Here is a 19,162-nt window from a genome sequence, read left to right as displayed (position 1 = left end):
ACCATTTACTACACTGGGTGGTAACCATACTGTATACTGGTAACCAAATTTTGGCGCCTGGTGGTTTAGTGAGTAATTATTGCGCTCCAATTGGATTGAGCCGGTGATTATATCCAAGGGGTGGTTGGGGTTGATTGCTCATGTAATGCCACTCAGGGATGAGCGAGGCTGGTCACTCTCATCTTAAATGTCGGGACCAACTGCTTAGCCCCGGGCTCTGACGCTCCTCGTGCGGCAATGTAGGATTAGATGATGGATGGATTTTTTTCATCTTTACTGAACACTTCTTGAATGACAAAGGTGGTCATGAACCTAATGCCCCCCCATTTGTTAACAATCTTAGGGGAAAAATAGGTTCGTTACTTGACCACTTTTATAGAACGCATCCCTGTCGAATAGTAAGGGAGAGGTGTATTTTATCAAAACAATTATCTTTGTATACCGGTATCTCAAAACCCCCCATGTGTGGGACATCCAGCCAAAAGGAAAGGTTAAGTAGCGTAATCCCTAACGGTGATCATTTCTACTATGGTTGTTAACTGTTCAGTAGGTATAGTTTCTCATTATTATTAGGATACAGAAGTCTCTGCCAGAGCAAGGGAGTAAGCCATCAAAAATACAAATATATATCTGTGGTGAATTAAATGCAAGATTACTACTAACACTTATTTATTACACTTCCACATAAGTAACAGCCAATGCTTCTCTCAAAGGCTTACTATATCCCATGCTGGAGTGGCTGAAGACCAGGCATCTCAAGCATGGTCAAGGAAGAACACAGGAGCTGTACATTCTGTACATTAGGGTAATTTACAACAGACTCTTAAAAATCTACTTACAATAAAAATATAATAAAAACATAGTAGCTACATGCTGCCTGAGCATGACATAGTGAGATGCCACAGAGAGGTGGGTGAAGGGTGAGGGGGAGGGGGAGGCTGGCCCCAGGAGTGAAGTGAGTACGGCAGCAGTTGCCCCACCAACCTGCCCCGGCCCTCACAGCCACACCAAGCGCACATCATAACACTCACAAGCAATGCTGCATAACACTCACATGGCTGTTCATTGGGATCAGGGTCAGTTGCCTGCAACTTCCTTGAACATTACCTACTTGGGAATGTACGGAGTAGCATGCCAGGCTCTCAGCCTCCATAGATGTGACAAACATTTGGAGCTAAACATTGATATCTTGCTTGGAAATGGAGTACAAAACATTCTTTTGAGAGAGTGCAAGTAGTGGGAACCACTGTGAAAGGGGCAATTCAGGGGGTGGGGCAGCATACTGAGTAGGGGGCCAGTCTCCTGCGTCATGGCAGCTGCAACCAATCTGGCAGGGTGGTCACACCCTCATGCTGGTACCACCAGCTACAAGACTGACACGATAATGAAGCTGTGCCTGTTGCACAGTGATGACTGTTGACTCGTCAACTGAGGCCATGAGCCGTGAGCACAAACGAAGATCCCTGAGTAAACTGCTGCACACTGACCTGCCACATGGCCTGGGCCACCTCACACACCCTGCCACCACTCGATTCACTACCCGCACACTTGCACTAACAATAAATATAACATTGAAGATAAAAATATTACACAAATTAATAGGAAGAATAGAGGCTACGATGAGATGAACTTAATTATCCACATCTTTGAAGGAACACGCAATTGTTTTCCATAAAACGGTTATAAGGACCTGGAATTTTATGTAACAAAATTCAGGTACAAAAATGCTCATCACTTATACAATTTTGAGATCTGTACCACTGCCACCAACACGTATTGCACGATGCGTCTTTTTTTAAGAAGTAGCAATGGGCACCTTTTCCTTTTATTTCATTAACTAAGTCCAACGATTTTACTAAATTCCTTCAGATGCACAACTTGACATTGTCCTATTCTCCAATCACCCCAAGTAGGACATAGCCTCTGGCAATACTGCTCTGCACAGTAACCTCTCCTATGGACACACCCCTACAGCCTCAACCACCCATTATTCACAGTCATATTTGAATGAAGTTAAAAAAAAGGTAGTGGTGGTGGGTGGCAGGGCAAAATGGGGTGAGTGGTGGTTGCATGACACCTCCAGTACAGTTTTGAGGAGGGTGGTGAGGTTTTTGGTAGGAGGCAGTGACCATGGCAGTGACACTGTGCCAGGCCTCTGTTTTTTACTCTTGGTAGGGAGGTAGCATCGCCAGGCAGCCGTTGTGCCATGTCACCCGGCTGAGTATTACTAACATGAGATCACCACTTGGCAGACTTACCTTAAATGACAGAACAAGAAACAGGAATATGCCACTTGCTCACACAAGGAACATGACTGTACAACTATCACACACAGCATAATAATTACACAAATAAATACAGTTTACCCTGATTCAGGGTTTTGCTAGTTCATTAAGCAGTACACTGACTTGATAACAAGATACTATCTTGTCCCAAGTTTCTGTTTTGATGGGAAACAGTCAAATTTCAAACCAGGTTGGGAGCAAATGCAGTCTGGAGGAAAAGGGAATGTTTAGTCCTGCCTCCAATCTTGAAGCTCCTTCACACTGCTTCCTTTAAGTGACCAGGGAAGCCTACACCTTAGGCACCTGGTCCCTGATGAGCTAAGCCTACCACCTTAGCTGAAGCGAGATCGAGGCGCCTGTGCAAAGAGGACCCCCTGGTAGAGTGTCCCATTGATTTCCATACTGACTACCAGACTTTGATCTTGGCCCCTCCCATCTCCTGCAACATATGGAATAACAATGTTACTTGGTGAACTTTTTAAATTTGGTCGCCAGTCCCGTTCATTCTGGTTACGAGCCTACTTCATCCTTGAACTGAATTGAATATTGACCAAATATAATGAAGGGAAGTACTATTTGAATCATCCAGTATACTCATCATATAATACTAGATGAAACATATCATAGGGATCATATTTCAGATATATATTAGTATATATGCATGCAATATATATATATATATATATATATATATATATATATATATATATATAGATAGATATACACACACACAAACTTACCCCTGGATGTGATTTTGATGTTAGCTCCTGGCTGAGTGGGTGTGCCAGGTGTGGTGAGGGGTGGGAGGCGTTGGTCAAGAGAATCATCATGCTGAGCTTGACGCTTGGCTGCTGGTGGAATCGAGCTTTCCTCCAGACGGCTTCGCATGTCAATGCGGAAATCATTACGTGTGTCACTTCGTTGTTCGTGGCGTAAGTCGTTACGGTCACTGGCCTCCTTGAGGCGTATTGGTCGCTGCAAAAAGAAAGGATGACCATTGGTTACCTTACAGAAGCAGTGGTGCTGACAAAAAATGACAGTGATTCAGCATATGTCAGTTTCAGTCAGTGCATCTGATTGTGTGCATCTGATTGTGTGTGAATACTTCCAAATGAAGTTCAGAAGTGCCACAGCTAACTTAAAAATACACGTACTCAGGGCACTTCAGATTGGGGTAAACAAAAGACCAGACATTTATAGACATACATCTTCCTTAAATTCTAAATTGAGGGCCTCCTTCTGTGGTGGGAGAGGGACACCAGCAAGAGGGTGATGTGGTGGTGGTAGCTTAGGTCCATCATCCTCATGGTGGAAGCCACCACCCCCACCAGCACCAAGGCCCTGGTTGTATAGCTTCCACATCGTCAGCCGCGTTGCCTCCAGCAGAGCCTCCTGTGATCCCGGAGGTGACCCCCCTCGACCTGTACAAGGAAGTTATAAGTCAGTAAAGTGAAGGAACATGCTGAATTGCCTTGGTAGGTGAAGTACTGTACTGAGGAGGACGGCAAGCCAGGACAGCAAAAACATTTTTTAAGATGTAAGAGCATTTACTTTATAGGAGTGGCCCAGTCAGTAAGTCACACCATAAAGATATTCAGAGAGTTTCAGTAGCAAAGCCCCATATGGTTCTGCATCCATCTGGTAATTGTGCAGCCCCTATAGCATCTGCCATAGCCCCAGCTGCAGCAGCAGCCCTAATGCCAACCCCAGCTGCAGCAGCAGCCCTAATGCCAACCCCAGCAGAAGCAGCAGCATCCTTGATCCCAGCCCCAAAAGCAGCGGCTCCAGGCCCAGCCCACATCCCAGCAGCAGCAAAAGCTTTGGTCCCAGCCACAGCTTCAGTAACAGTCCCTACCCCAGCTCCAGCAGCAGCAGCAGCCCCTGTCCAGTCCCACCACCAGAGGCCCTGGGCAGGGCCCCAGTCCCTGCACCAGTGGCCCTGGCCCCAGTCCCTGCACCAGTGGCCCTGGCCCCAGTCCCTGCACCAGTGGCCCTGGCCCCAGTCCCTGCACCAGTGGCCCTGGCCCCAGTCCCTGCACCAGTGGCCCTGGCCCCAGTCCCTGCACCAGTGGCCCTGGCCCCAACCCCAACAGCAGCAGCCCTGGCCCCAACCCCAACAGCAGCAGCCCTGGCCCCCAACCCCAACAGCAGCAGCCCTGGCCCCAACCCCAACAGCAGCAGCCCTGGCCCCAACCCCAACAGCAGCAGCCCTGGCCCCAACCCCAACAGCAGCAGCCCTGGCCCCAACCCCAACAGCAGCAGCCCTGGCCCCAACCCCAACAGCAGCAGCCCTGGCCCCAACCCCAACAGCAGCAGCCCTGGCCCCAACCCCAACAGCAGCAGCCCTGGCCCCAACGGCAACAGCAGCAGCCCTGGCCCCAACGGCAACAGCAGCAGCCATGGCCCCAACGGCAACAGCAGCAGCCATGGCCCCAGGCCAAGCAGCAGCAGCCCTGGCTCCAGCCCTAACAGCAGCAGCCTCGACTCCAGCCCAAGCGGCAGCAACCCTGACTCCAACCCGAGCAGCAACAGCTCCGACTCCAGCCCTAGCGGCAGCAGCCCAGGCTCCAGCTAGAGTAGCAGCAACCCTGGCCCCAGCCCCAGCAGTGGCTTCCCTGGCCCCACCCTGAACAGTGTCAAGCAGCCCCTGCCCCAGCCCCAGCAGTGGCAGCCCCCCACCCCAGCCACAGGAGTGGCAGAATAGGCCCTGGCCCCAGCAGTGGCCAACCCTGGCCTGGGGCCCTGACCCCACCAGTGGCAGCCCCCCTTCCTAACCCAGCAGTGGCAGCACCCACCCCCACTCTAGCAGTGGCAGCCCCCCAGGTCCCGGCCCCCGCTGCAGCAGCCCCCCAGTCACGGCCCCAGCAGTGGCAGGTCCACAGTCCCAGCCCCAGCAGACCCCCAGTCCCAGCAGCGGTAGGCCCCTTGTCCTGGCCCCAGCAGCGGCAGGCCCTTGGTCCCGGCCCCAGCAGCGGCAGGCCCCCGGTCTGGGTCCCAGCAGCGGCAGGCCCCCGGTCTGGGTCCCAGCAGCGGCAGTCCCCCAGTCACAGCCCCAGTCCTGGCGCCAGCCCCAGCCCCAGCTGCAACAGCCCTGGCCCCAGCCTCAGTGTAGTGTGAAAATTTGACTCCCTGGAAATCCTGACTCCTTGCATTCATTGCGCATGAGCCATTGACTGCCAGACGTACGACTCATTCGCAGCAGAAGCCCTGCAGAGAGAGGAAGTAGCGAGATGATTGGTTATTTCGTACATCAGAGGACTCGGGAATTTTGCCAACTAATTCTATGCTGATTTCACAATTCATTCCCATAATTTTTACTAGTTTAGTCCTAATTGCCATTATAAGGTCTCTTTCCCCTTTGAACCGTGTACAGTGAACCTAATTCGGTGGGCCAAAAATAACTTAAGGATGATTCCTCAGTAAACAAAAGTAGTTGCGTGTTGAGAAAGACAGATTACCCACTGATATTTTCATTTTGATTGTAGTTATGACCCTATTAAAGCTATTACAAGAGATTTACATGGCTTACATGTAGTTTTTTCGAAATCGTGTGAATGTATCAGTGGTTTTGAGATGGTTATGCAATTACCAATGATAGCAAAGTTTCATAAGCTGTTGATCAAGGTGAAGCATAGGTAGAAAGGTCAGAAATAGAGATTAAATTCTATATGTAAACAGAGGTTACATATAGAATTTAAATGGAATGCCAAGAGATTTTGTTGAGAAACCATCTGACAGTCGATTCAGTGACTAGTTGTGGGAAACGTTCAGAAATCACGAGATACTGCTCTTTCAATAATGCATAATAACCAGTGAGTTTTCTTGTCATTTGCTGCCATCCCTTACTCGCACACCCCATCTCATATATTTCTCTCCATTCCATCCCTCCAGCTCATCCTTGGTGTCCCCCTCGTACTGTCCAAGTCAGACTCTCAACTTCCAGCTTCATATCTTGGCCAGACCATATTATTTGTACTATCATTTTCATAACATTTTTTGTTGCAGGTAAAAATAGCAACAGTTATACATTTTGAAGGCCTCTTCATTTAAGTTGAATTGAACAGGTAAGAACCATTCTGATTTACCAAAAGTGGGTTTGCTAAATGGATGTGGAATTTAAGTTGAAAAATAGATGGTTAAACACTAATACTGGTTATAAGTTCTTTGGTGGTCGCATTTTATAACTGAACTATAAGCCCTACTTTGTTTCACATAAAACAGTACTCTGCTGGTAGCACTACTGAACTTCAACCTTAGACTATTCACTTCTGGTCAACATTTTCACTGTATCAAGTAAGTATTGGAGATTGGATGTAAAGCACACCACTGCTTACTTTTAGATTAAGTGAAGGTCCAAAGAGTCTAATGAATTATAAAATGCAACCACCACAAAATATTATAACTAGTATTAGTGTTTAACCACCTCTTTTTTCAGCTTAAATTCCACATCCATTTAGCAAACCCACTTCTGGTAAATCAGAATGATTCTCACCTGTTCAATTCAACTTAAATAAAGAGGCCTTCAAAATGTATAACTGTTGCTATTTTTACCTGCAACAAAAAATATGTAAATGAAAATGATAGTACAAATAATGAGATGGTTTGGCCAAGATAAGAAGCTAGAAGTTGAGAGTCTGACTTGGAGAGTACAAGGGGGAGACCAAGGATGAGCTGGAGGGATGGAATGGAGAAATATATGAGATGGGGTGTGTGAATAGGAGGGATGGCAGCCAATGACCAGAAAACTCACTGGTTATTATGCTTTATTAAAAGTACAATATATCGTGGTTGCTGCACACTTCCCACAACTAGTCACTGAACAGACTGTCAGATGGTTTCTCAACAGAATCTCTTGGCATTCCATTTAATTCTTTATGTAACCTCTATTTCTGTTATTTAGTTTATATTGACATTTCTATCCATGCTTCACCTTGATCAACAGCTTATGAAACTTCGCTATCATTGGTAATTGCTTAACCATCTCCAAACCACTGAATACATTCACACAATTTTGAAGAAACTACATGTAAGCCATGTAAATCTCTTATAATAGCTTTAATAGGGTCATAACTACAATCAAAATGAAAATATCAGTGGGTAATCTGTCTTTCTCAACATGCAACTACTTTTGTTTACTGAGGATTCATCCTTAAGTTATTTTTGGCCCACCGAATTAGGTTCACTGTACACGGTTCAAAGGGGAAAGAGACCTTATAATGGCAATTAGGACTAAACTAGTAAAAATCATGGGAATGAATTGTGAAATCAGCATGGAATTAGTTGGCAAAATTCTTGAGTCCACTGATGTACGAAATAACAAATCATCCCGCTACTTCCTCTCTCTGCAGGGCTTCTGCTGCAAATGAGTCGTGCGTCTGGCGGTCAATGGCGCAAGCGCAATGAATGCAAGGAGTCAGGTTTTCCAGGGAGTTAAATTGTCACGCTACACTGGCCCCAGCAGCAATGGCTCTAGCCCAAGACCCTGGCCAGCAGCAGCAGCAGCCCTGGTCCCAGCCCCAGGCCAGCAACAGCAGCCCTGGCCCCAGCCCCAGGCCAGCAACAGCAGCCCTGGCCCCAGCCCCAGGCCAGCAACAGCAGCGGCAGCCCTGGCCCCAGCCCCAGCCTCAACCCCAGCAGCGGCAGCCCTGGCCCCAGCCTCAACCCCAGCAGCGGCAGCCCTGGCCCCAGCCTCAACCCCAGCAGCAGCAGCCCTGGCCCCAGCCTCAGCCCCCAGCCTCAGCCCCAGCAGCAACAGCACCCCTGGCCCCAGTCAGGGCTAGGGCTGCCACTGCTGGGGCTGTGGCTGGGGCCAGAGTTGCCGCTGCTGGGGCTGGGGTTGGGGCTAGGGCTGCTGCTGCTGCTGAGGCTGGGGCTGGGGCCATGGCTGCTGCTGCTGGGACCAGGGCCAGGGCTAGGGTTGGGACCAGGGCTAGGGTTGGGACCAGGGCTAGGGTTGGGACCAGGACTGCTGCTGCTGGGGCTGGGACTGGGGCCAGGGCTTCCACTGCTGAGGCCGGGGATAGGGGCTTCCACTGCTGAGGCCGGGGATAGGGGCTTCCACTGCTGAGGCCGGGGATAGGGGCTTCCACTGCAGGGGCCGGGGCTGGGGCTAGGGCTGCAGCTGCTGGGGCTAGGGCTGCAGCTGCTGGGGCTAGGGCTGCAGCTGCTGGGGCTAGGGCTGCAGCTGCTGGGGCTGAGGCCAGGGCTGCTGGGGCTGGGGCCGGGGCTGCTGGGGCTGGGGCTGGGGCTGGGGCCAGGGCTGCTGCTGGGGCTGGGGCTGGGGCTGGGGCCAGGGCTGCTGCTGGGGCTGGGGCCAGGGCTGCTGCTGGGGCTGGGGCCGGGGCCGGGGCTGCTGCTGGGGCTGGGGCCGGGGCTGCTGCTGGGGCTGGGGCCGGGGCTGCTGCTGCTGGGGCCGGGGCTGGGGCCAGGGCTGCTACTGCTGGGGCCGGGGCCGGGGCTGGGGCTGGGGCCGGGACCGGGGCCAGGGCTGCTGGGGCTGGGGCTGGGGCTGGGGCCGGGGCCGGGGCCAGGGCTGCTGGGGCTGGGGCCTGGGGTGCCGCTGCTGTGGCCAGGGCTGCTGCTGTTGGGGCCAGGGCTGGGGCCAGGGCTGCTACTGCTGGGGCCGGGGCCGGGGCTGGGGCTGGGGCCGGGACCGGGGCCAGGGCTGCTGGGGCTGGGGCTGGGGCTGGGGCCGGGGCCGGGGCCAGGGCTGCTGGGGCTGGGGCCTGGGGTGCCGCTGCTGTGGCCAGGGCTGCTGCTGTTGGGGCCAGGGCTGGGGCCAGGGCTGGGTCCAGGGCTGCCACTGCTGGGGCTGGGTCCAGGGCTGCCACTGCTGGGGCTGGGTCCAGGGCTGCCACTGCTGGGGCTGGGGCCAGGGGTGCCACTGCTGGGGCTGGGGCCAGGGGTGCCACTGCTGGGGCTGGGGCCAGGGGTGCTGCTGCACGGGTTGGGGCTGGGGCCAGGGTTGCCGCTACTGCCGGGGCTGGGGCTGGGGCCGGGGCTGCCACTGCTGGTGCTGGGGCCAGGGTTGCCTCCGCTGGGGCTGGGGCCAGAGCTGCTGCTGGGACTGGGGCCTGGACTGCCATTCCTGGGGCCGGGGCCAGGACTGCCACTGCTGGGGCCATGGCTGCCATTGCTGGGGCTGGGGCCAGGGCTCCCTCTGCTGGGGCTGGGGCCAAGGCTCCCTCTGCTGGGGCTGGGGCCAGGGCTGCTGCTGTTGGAAGCGGGGCCTTGGGACTGTCACTTCTGAGGCTCGGGTAGGGGCTGTTGGGGCCGGGGGCTGGGATTGCTGCTGCTTGGGCCGGATGCTGGGGTTGCTGCTGCTTGGGCCGGGTGCTGGGGTTGCTGCTGCTTGGGCCGGGTGCTGAGGAGCTGCTTCTGCTGAAGCCAGGGAGCTGCCTGAGCTGGGGCCATAGCCGGGGGGCTGTATTTGCTTGGGCTGGGGCTGGAGGGCTGCTGGGGCCAGGGCCGGGGGCTGCTGAGGTCGGGACTGGGGGGGCTGCTTGGGCTGGGCTGCTGCTGCTGATAGGGCCAGGCTGCCACTGCTGGGGTCGAGCTGCCACTGCGGGTCGGGTGCCAGGGCTGCCGTTGTTGGGGCTGGGGGCCAATGCTGCCACCGCTGGGGCTAGGGGGCCAGGGCTGCCATTGCTGGGGCCCGGGGTCTAGGGCTGCCGCTGCTGGGGCCAGGGGGCCAGGGCTGCCACAGCTGAGGGCAGGGCTGCCACAGCTGAGGCCGGGGGCTGGGAACATGGGTTGCCGTTGCTGGAGCATGGGGCCAGGGCTGCCGCTACTGGGGCAGGGGCCAGGGCCGCCGCTACTGAAGCCAGGGGCCCAGGCTACTGCTACTGGGGCCGAGAACCAAGGCTACCGCTGCTGGGGCCTGGGCTGCCATGGCTGTGGCTGGGGTCGGGGCTGGTGCCTCTAGGATTGGGGCCAGGGCAGCTGCTGGTGGGGCTGAGGCTGGGGCTGCTGCTGGTGGGGCTGGGGACAGGGCTGCCACTGGTGGGGCTGGGGACAGGGCTGCCACTGGTGGGGCTGGGGACAGGGCTGCCACTGGTGGGGCAAGGGCTGGGGCTGCCACTGGTGGGGCAAGGGCTGGGGCTGCCACTGTTGGGGCTAGGGCTGGGGCTGTCACTTGTGGGAGTGTCGCTGGTGGGACTGGGTCTGGGGCTGTCGCTGGTGGGACTGGGTCTGGGGCTGGGGCTGTCGCTGGTGGGACTGGGTCTGGGGCTGGGGCTGTCGCTGGTGGGACTGGGTCTGGGGCTGGGGCTGTCGCTGGTGGGACTGGGGCTGGGGCTGTCGCTGGTGGGACTGGGTCTGTCGCTGGTGGGACTGGGTCTGGGGCTGGGGCTGTCGCTGGTGGGACTGGGTCTGGGGCTGGGGCTGTCGCTGGTGGGACTGGGGCTGGGGCTGTCGCTGGTGGGGCTGGGGCTGGGGCTGTCGCTGGTGGGACTGGGGCTGGGGCTGTCGCTGGTGGGACTGGGGCTGGGGCTGTCGCTGGTGGGACTGGGGCCGGGGCTGTCGCTGGTGGGACTGGGGCCAAGGCTGTCGCTGGTGGGACTGGGGCCAAGGCTGTCGCTGGTGGGACTGGGGCCAAGGCTGTCGCTGGTGGGACTGGGGCCAAGGCTGTCGCTGGTGGGACTGGGGCCAAGGCTGTCGCTGGTGGGACTGGGGCCAAGGCTGTCGCTGGTGGGACTGGGGCCAAGGCTGTCGCTGGTGGGACTGGGGCTGCTGCTGGTGGGGTTGGAGTTGGGGCTGGGGCTGCTGCTGGTGGGGTTGGAGTTGGGGCCGGGGCTGCCGCTGGTGAGGCTGGGGCTGTCGCTGCCGGGTCTGGGGTCAGGGATGCCCATACCGGGGCTGACGATGGGGCTGCTGGTTGTGGGCCCATAGCTGCCACTGCTAGGGAGGGGGCTGTTGCTTCTCCTGCTGTTGCTGGGGCCGTAGCTGCATCCGTGGTAGAGGCTGCTGTAGCTGGAGCCGTGACTGGAACCATTGTAGGGGCTGCTGCGCTGAGGCTGGGGCCAGGGCAGGACTGCTGCCAGGGCTGGGACTAGGATTCCTGTTACTGCTAGGGCTGGGGCCTGAGCTGCCGCTGCTGCAGCTGGAGTTGGGGCCGAGGCTACTGCTGCTGTTAGAGGTGAGGTGGGCAGGTGGGTGTGTAAGGGGTGAGGTAGGCTGGTGGATGTGTGAGGGGTGAGGTGGGCAGGTGGATGTGTGAGGGGTGAGGTAGGCTGGTGGGTGTGTGAGGGGTGAGGTGGGCAGGTGGATGTGTGAGGGGTGAGGTAGGCTTGTGGGTGTGTAAGGGGTGAGGTAGGCTGGTGGGTGTGTGAGGGGTGAGGTGGGCAGGTGGGTGTGTGAGGGGTGAGGTGGGCAGGTGGATGTGTGAGGGGTGAGGTGGGTGTGCGTGTGAGGGGTAAATGGGTATATGGTGTGAATTAATTCAGTGTGAGTGTGTGGAGGGTGAGATTTGTGTAAGTGAGGGTGTGTGTGTGAATCAAAATAAAGGAAATGTTTGATCACACTAGTTTACGGTGATGCAGAATGATAACGACCGCGACGATATATAACTTCGAGCCCCAAATCATGATTAATACATCAATAAGAACAATTACGACGCTTCCCAGAAACACAAAGATCAAAAGCCTCAACATATGCCATCGCCAACCCACTGTTTTACATTCCTCTTGGATTAGTTACATTTCCTGTTGCCCGGCAGACTACGCAAATTACATAGTGTTATTTCCGAACCGGCGCAGGTGGTTCACCTTCGCATGTTAATTACTCTGGGAACTTCGAGAGCTAGGTGTCAGCAGCTGGTGACGGCGGGGAATGGGACATGCGTGTTGGGATTGTATTCTATGTAATTTCTGGAGATTTCGTAACCCCTCTTCCTTATTCTGTTTCATGATATTGGTGCAAATTCTTTTGATATTTCAGTTAAAACATTAAGATGCAAAAGAACCTGTGCTCTTTTGTTATCATTGCAAGACTTATTCCTTTTTATTCAGCTTATTTTTAAAAATCTTTCTCAGCGAAATGCTATGAAATTGATACTGCTGATGAGGAAGACAGTGAGGGAGGGGACAGGAAACGGAAGAATGGGGATGAGAGAGAGAGAGAGGGGGGGGGGGTTGAGGGAATGGAATGATGGAAATAGACGAGTGAGATGGACATTGGACAGAATAAGGGAAGGGAAGCAAGGTATGAGGAAGAGAGAGGCAGGTTCGGTCAGGTGGTTGGGGTGAAGTGAGGGCGGCAGGTAACAATTAGCGGGGGGGGGGGGTTATATAAATAGATCCGTGCCTCGGCCATTCATGTAGGGAGGGAGCGGCACAAAAGACTCATTATCATACCGTTTACGGACGGAATCAAAAACCTTCATTGTCTTGAAGGAGCCGCTTTGAAGGCCATATACAACTGGGGCCCGCCTGACCCCAGTCTTGGTTGTCTACAATAAAACCACCAGACTTATACCACACCAATCTTTGCCTTTCATCCCTAGTGCGCACGCGCGCACATATGTTTATTGCAGATTGGCTAAGACAGCTCCCCCTTTGTGATTTGTGATTACACCCTTCGGCTGAAAGAACTGCACTTGAACCCTTCAAAGGTGTAGTGGAATGGAGGAGAAAGGTGTTAATTTGCCTAATCTTCTAATTATTCCTGCTTCCGCTAGACAACTTTATTCTCGCGACTAAACCTAAGAAAAGGAAATAATTCTTCTCCTGGAAGCCATACGCGGCCACAAAATAATTAACCCTCTTATTGCCGCATCTTATGTTATTCTTGCGATCGCCAGACGATTTCATTCAGTTGACTGGTAGGTGCATGAATGTTGATACTGTCACCACTAATAATCTCAAGGTAAGGAGAACTCGAGTTATTCCAGCCAATTCCAGATGATTTTATTCGGTTAAGAATGAGTCACATGACTCCGAGTGTGGTAATATTGTCATCGTTAACCCTCTCGGTTACGAAACCAGTATTTTATACCTGCTAAATCCAGACGAGTTGATTCTGGGTGATGCACAGGAATTGTGAAGAATACAAAAAATGAGATTGTTTCACACAACACAGCTACGGTACCAAACATTTTACAATTAAAATAGTGACTATTAAACTCAAAATACAAACATGAAGTTATCTGCTATACTAGTTCACGAAAGTTAACTAATAATAGGATTAATGAAGGCTGTATCTAGCATCTCCACTTCGAAAAGTCTACCCGAGCTAATTAAAATCAGAGATGGCAAAAAAAAAAAAAATCATCGGAGGGTGCGGTGGGGCAGAGATAAGCACGAGCATCACCTGTGATTCACAACTTCAGTACCAGCTAGTCTTTTGTATTACATTTCTGCTACTGCCAGACGACTTTACTCAGCTTTCTGGTGGGACCTGCTATTGAAGGCTCGAGGATTTCTTCTCTTAGGGACTGTGTCTAAATATTTTCAACCCAAGGGGTCTTTCCTAAGCTAAATTAAACTGCCTAGTGTGTGCCAAACTAGATACAAAGTACGTCTTTGGACTAAAAGGGTTAAAAGTAGCCACAGTGATCCTGATGGCCCAACCCACTCGGCGGCGGCGGACACATGGACACAATTCGTCAACATCCAAGACGACTCACGTAAAAACGAAGTAACAATCCAGATTAAAGAAGGAGGCGTTAAGGGCACGACGGCGGCTCCTCTGACACGCGACTCCGGCCATTAATTACTGAGAAGATAAAGTTGCAAGTTGGACGGCGGGTCGGGGCGGAGCTGAGCCTCTCTGACCCCATCCTTGTGGCAGTATCGGCGGGGCGGCGCTGCTGGCGGCTGATCCATCTTCCCTTATCCGCCTGATCCCCACTCAGGCCCCTAATCCCGTCGGCCTAGGAGGCTCCCAAACACCTTTTCCTTACCAATTTATTTCTGCATATGCCACCTTATCAATCGTTTTTATATGTTATTTAGGCGACTATATCCACACTCGAGCCACGGCGACTTAGTATTTACGCGGTCACCTTACTATACTGTATGATCTTCCAAATACTAAGTTCGAGCCCCAAATTGTGGCGGACATTTATATTGGTGCTGGTAGTACTGTATGTCTTATCGTATGCTACAGTACCGACAACACACAAACCCACACACACACAGTCAGTACAATCCAGTTCTCACTACAGTCTCTCCTTTCCGAATCGTATACTTGACCAATATGGGATGGCCCCACGTCTGGCTAGCACACTTCCTCCGCGGTGAAGGTCTGGTCCTGCAGTGGAGTTCATACAAACTTATAAAGATGTCCATATTAAGCAGATAATATCCCACAAAAGCATGTTCGGGTGCAATATGTAAATTAAGCCACTTTGGAAATGCAAGAGAGCCTCCCACGTCCACGAGAAGGCGGTGCTCATTCTCATCACTTCTATCCGTCTCCGGCTCATCCATACGCGTCCGGGCAGTCTCATCTTCCTTATCTCCCTCTGGTCTCCCCTGGCGTCCAGCGGTTGTCTAGATTATTCAACTCGTTCTCTGTGATTTATCCGCGTACGAATTAAGCGTCAGTCTACTTGAGCCGCTGTCTGCAACGCATGTCGGTACGAAATGACCGTCGCTCAGCCGTAACTGTGGGTACCAGGCCCTTACCTATCCATGGCCCGACTGAGAATAGACGTGGGGAGAACTAACACTGCATACCGATACAGGCTTTAACTCTCACTATTTATTATTATTGTTATTATTATTATTATCAAGAACAAGTAATTTTATTTAGCTGCAGATTCATGTAGCGCAATGGGTTAATGGGGTTTGTTTCTATACCCTGCAATACCAAACGTATCTCCTTGTAAGAATAAAATTGGCTGGGGGTAGCAAGTGTGAAATATTAAAGACATCACTATACTAGTACGGTTAACTTTCCTTACGTGCCAATCCTGCCCAGATTTTTAGACCACTGTGAGGAAGGAGGCGGCTTAGATTAATGCCAACTGACTACACTTTAGGGTTAATACGTTACAGGCGGATTCTGAAATAACTTTTTTCGTGAAGTGACTGGTCAGTTCGTGAAATGAAGTTAATCCGAGTTGGATGTTAGGCTAATTTAGGCTGATGGGATAATCTTCGTGAAATGGCTAGTCAGTTCGTGATATAAGGCCAATTTTAGTTGTATTTACAAAAGTTTGGGTAATTTCTGCTGATGGGATAATCTACGTGAAATGGTTAAGTCGGTTCGTGATATGAGATTAAACTGAGTTGGGGTAACTTAGGTTAATTTAGGATGGGATAATCTGTATTAAATATGTGTAACCAAAGATAAAGTTAATACAATTCGGTTAGATTGAGTTAATTTATATTAATGCAAAGTTTTGATATACAGGTTAATCATGGTTTATTACGGTTATGGTTAGTAGAAGTTAACTAAACCTTAATTATAATTAACCTAAACTTAACCCAGATTACCTCTGCCTAACCTTACTTCAGTCTAACTTACATTTACCCAACCCAGTTTAACTTTATTTCAGAAACTGATTAGGCATTTCACGAAACGACTGATTTCACTCACTAACATAATGCACTCTGTTTCTGCAAAGTCACAATCCTCCCCCAGACTACGACAAGCAACCGTCGAATTTACAGACCAGAATCCTGTTTTATTTCTAGGTATGGAGATGACGGGGTTAAGGAGAACTTGCCTGGAAAGTGTGGGGATACAGCAGCAGTGGGAACAGAAATGCCTGAAGGACCCGTTTTTCCAAGTGTCCCCTCACCGGATGCAGCGTCAGGTAATTGATAATATCGATATAGATACAACGGCTTTGGCTCAACACGGAACTTTCTGAAAAGGCTGGATCTGAATCGAAAGAAACTACAATATCCTCACAGCAGTCATTTGTAGATTTAACCGATCCATTTGAAGATTTCACGACACTGGTACAAAAGACACTGTTCAGATTATAAATGGACAGTCTTTCTTGAGACTCCTACGACTCACTCAGATGAATAAAATCGTCAGGCGTTAGCTGGGGTGGAATACTAGTGTTCCGATAATCAATGGGGGTTAATCGTACAGGTATCAACTCTCAGCTTCCTATGAATAACTCAGGTGAAGAAAATCGTCTGGTGTTAGGTGGAATCCAATACTAGAATAACTTTACTATGAAAGAATTCGAGAGATTGTATTATACGGTGCTATTTTAGACTATTTAAAATCGCATCATTCGAGAGGTTCTTCTTAAGCTGTGATAAAATCGTCTGGGATGGCAGGATAAACTCAAACTGTCATCGTGCTGCTGAAGGAATAAATATCGGTGACGCGGCTCTACGACACTGAACCCCTACCACCACCAATGTTTACCGTGGTACGTCAACGAGAATACGACTAAAACACTGATCTAATACGACTCGCAGACATTGATCTACCATTATCACCACAGTTACCCCTGCTACGTCAACAGGTATAAGACTTCACAGACACATTGGCCCAGCATCAGCACGTCTGTGGGCTGGCTTGATAAAAACCCTCACTTATGCTACACTGGCAGGTCCTCATTGCCTTGGGGCCATCATCAACCAAACCCACCCCACAAAACTCCTCCTCTCCTGCACTCCTTTCCACTCCATCCCACTCCTGTACTTCTCCACTCCGCACCTGTATTCCTCCACCCCACCACAATCCTGTACTCCTCCACTCCACACCTGTATTCCTCCACCCCACCACACTCCTGTACTCCTCCACTCCACACCTGTATTCCTCCACCTCACAACACTCCTGTACTCCATTCCACCCCACTCCTGCACTCCACCCCACCCCACTCCTGCACTCCACCCCACTCCTGTACTCCATCCCACTCCTGCACTCCACCCCACTCCTGTACTCCAGTCAACCGTGTTCCACCGTTCTATCTATTTTCTCTTTCTCCTCCACTCCTCTCTAATTCACCCCTCTCCTATCTATTCCATTCTCTCCTCTCCTTCTCTCCAACTCTATTCCATTCCGTTCCACTCTTATCTATTCGCTCCTCCCCTCTACTCTCCATCCATCTTCTTGATATTCGCTCTTGCTTCCTATTTTTTTACGCAAAAATGACAACCATGGAAAGTTGTCCCTTTCAAAGTGGTAAAAAAATCGCAAAAAGAGAAAAAGACTAGCTTATTTCGAGATGCCTGGACACATTACGTCTGAAGGACTTCAGGTCATAACCAGAGGGACGTATATGGCAAAATATGACAGTGTTGGTTAACTAGCTTTTTCTTTTTCTTTATTTTTTATACAACTAACAGAACATACCACAGTCATATTCAACCCTAAATATATTTAATGGCTTAGAAAGAAACAATAAATTGTTCTTCATCACTATCTTCCGCTTTTGACAAGTTCATCAAACTAATTTTTCTGCCAATGCAATATTTCTCTCTCTCTCTCTCTCTCTCTCTCTCTCTCAATTTCTGTCTGCTTCCACTGCTTTACTTTAAATAATAGTGTTTCCTCCTTCCCACTGTAACTATAAGACAGCCATTTCTCAGCCTTCCATCTTCAACAATCCTTCCTTCTCCTCCATCACTTTCGCCGTACCTCCTCCCCCGTCGCCACCACGCTCCGGTATGCAAATGCAAAATAATTATTCACCCAGGGTAGAGTTCCAATTAAGAAGTGACGAGAGTAAGCGAAATTAATGGGAAGCCTCCGGGGTGGAGCGGCCACCACCACCACCACCATACAGGTCCTTCCCGCCCTCCCTCTCCTCCCTGCTCTGCCCCCCATCCATCACCGTGTCCTTCCTCGCGCATCTTGGGTCCTCTCGGGTATGGCTGGATTTCATACCCATCACGTGGGTTCTGTGGGGTCGATATTCTACTCTGATATACCACGGATTACTACATGTTTCCTAGACTAAGAACTCTGACGATAACTTCTTTGATTATCATTGATTCTAACTCCAACCGAGTTTGAAATCGTCTCGGGGTAGACAGAATAACAAAACCGTCTCCATCCAGAGTGATAAAAGAGTAGGGGTGGGGGGTACTGAACTGAAGAATACTGTTCGGCATTAACCAAAATAATATACCATGTTCTTAATTCGCTGCCTTGTGAATAATACTTCCTTCTCTTCCAAGTGGGATTTGTGGGTCTTGGAGATATAACACGGCTAATACAGGTTTTGAAGAGTTGAAATTTGAAAAAGAATCCGTGGTCCATTTCATTACACACTCTATGTTTATCTCATTCTGAATTCTGAAGGTCTGCGTTGTAATCCGAAATATTCTCTCCTTTCAGGTCTCATTGGGTCCCTTCCTCCACTTGGGTTATGGTGGCGTCTTCTTTGCGGTTGGATACAGCTCGAAACAAATTCCATAAGACTGAAGAGGAGGAAGAGGATGAGCTGCTGACTTCACTAGGCATTCGGATGATTACTTCTATTTTATTATTTTTCATGCCCCCACAGGAAATCCACAGCGCCACAAATATATTATTTCCACAATAAACACAGCACCATGCCAGTGTACGTCGTTTGCCTGACCCTCCTGTACCAACCAAAGATATAACCCCTCCTCAGGTGACTCAACCACCGCACTGTCGCCTCACACACCAAATACTACTCACCTAATGCACATCACTCACCACACAAGCCATGAAACTTCTATAAACACATCCCTGGGAGCGCCAGGTATCTGTAGCCGATCGGGTTCACGTTTACATGGGACAACAAAGACAGCAAAAACAACAGCTCACCCTGCTCTGAGGTAAACCATCTATATCACAGGACACCTAGTATTTACTCATGACGATGCCAGACGATTTTATTCAGCTAAGAGTATAAAGAGTCAAGATTCCTCTCTCTCTCTCTCTCTCTTTTCGTCGATAACGGCCCTTGATACAGGTGGGGGAGACAAGGAGGG

At 51.1% G+C, this 19,162-nt stretch overlaps 1 protein-coding gene across 1 annotated transcript in view; it reads right to left on the bottom strand.

Annotated features, from left to right (window-relative positions):
• Positions 1 to 832: 832 nt before the first annotated feature.
• LOC145414710 (uncharacterized) overlaps positions 833 to 19,162 on the bottom strand; it is a 373,182-nt gene continuing 354,852 nt past the window's right edge. The window contains exons 8-10 of the mRNA XM_080284237.1: positions 3,492 to 3,706; positions 3,026 to 3,260; positions 833 to 2,724 (exon numbers count right to left, since the gene is read on the bottom strand). Of these exons, the coding sequence (XP_080140363.1) occupies positions 2,618 to 2,724; positions 3,026 to 3,260; positions 3,492 to 3,706 (557 nt within the window). The 3' untranslated portion in view covers positions 833 to 2,617. The remainder of the gene's footprint in view (positions 2,725 to 3,025; positions 3,261 to 3,491; positions 3,707 to 19,162) is intronic.

The sequence above is a fragment of the Coenobita brevimanus genome, chromosome 100, assembly GCF_032717465.1.
Source record: "Coenobita brevimanus isolate Jiangsu-jjx chromosome 100, ASM3271746v2, whole genome shotgun sequence".
NCBI classification, from domain to species: domain Eukaryota; kingdom Metazoa; phylum Arthropoda; class Malacostraca; order Decapoda; family Coenobitidae; genus Coenobita; species Coenobita brevimanus.
This window is presented reverse-complemented; position numbering and strand designations above follow the sequence as displayed.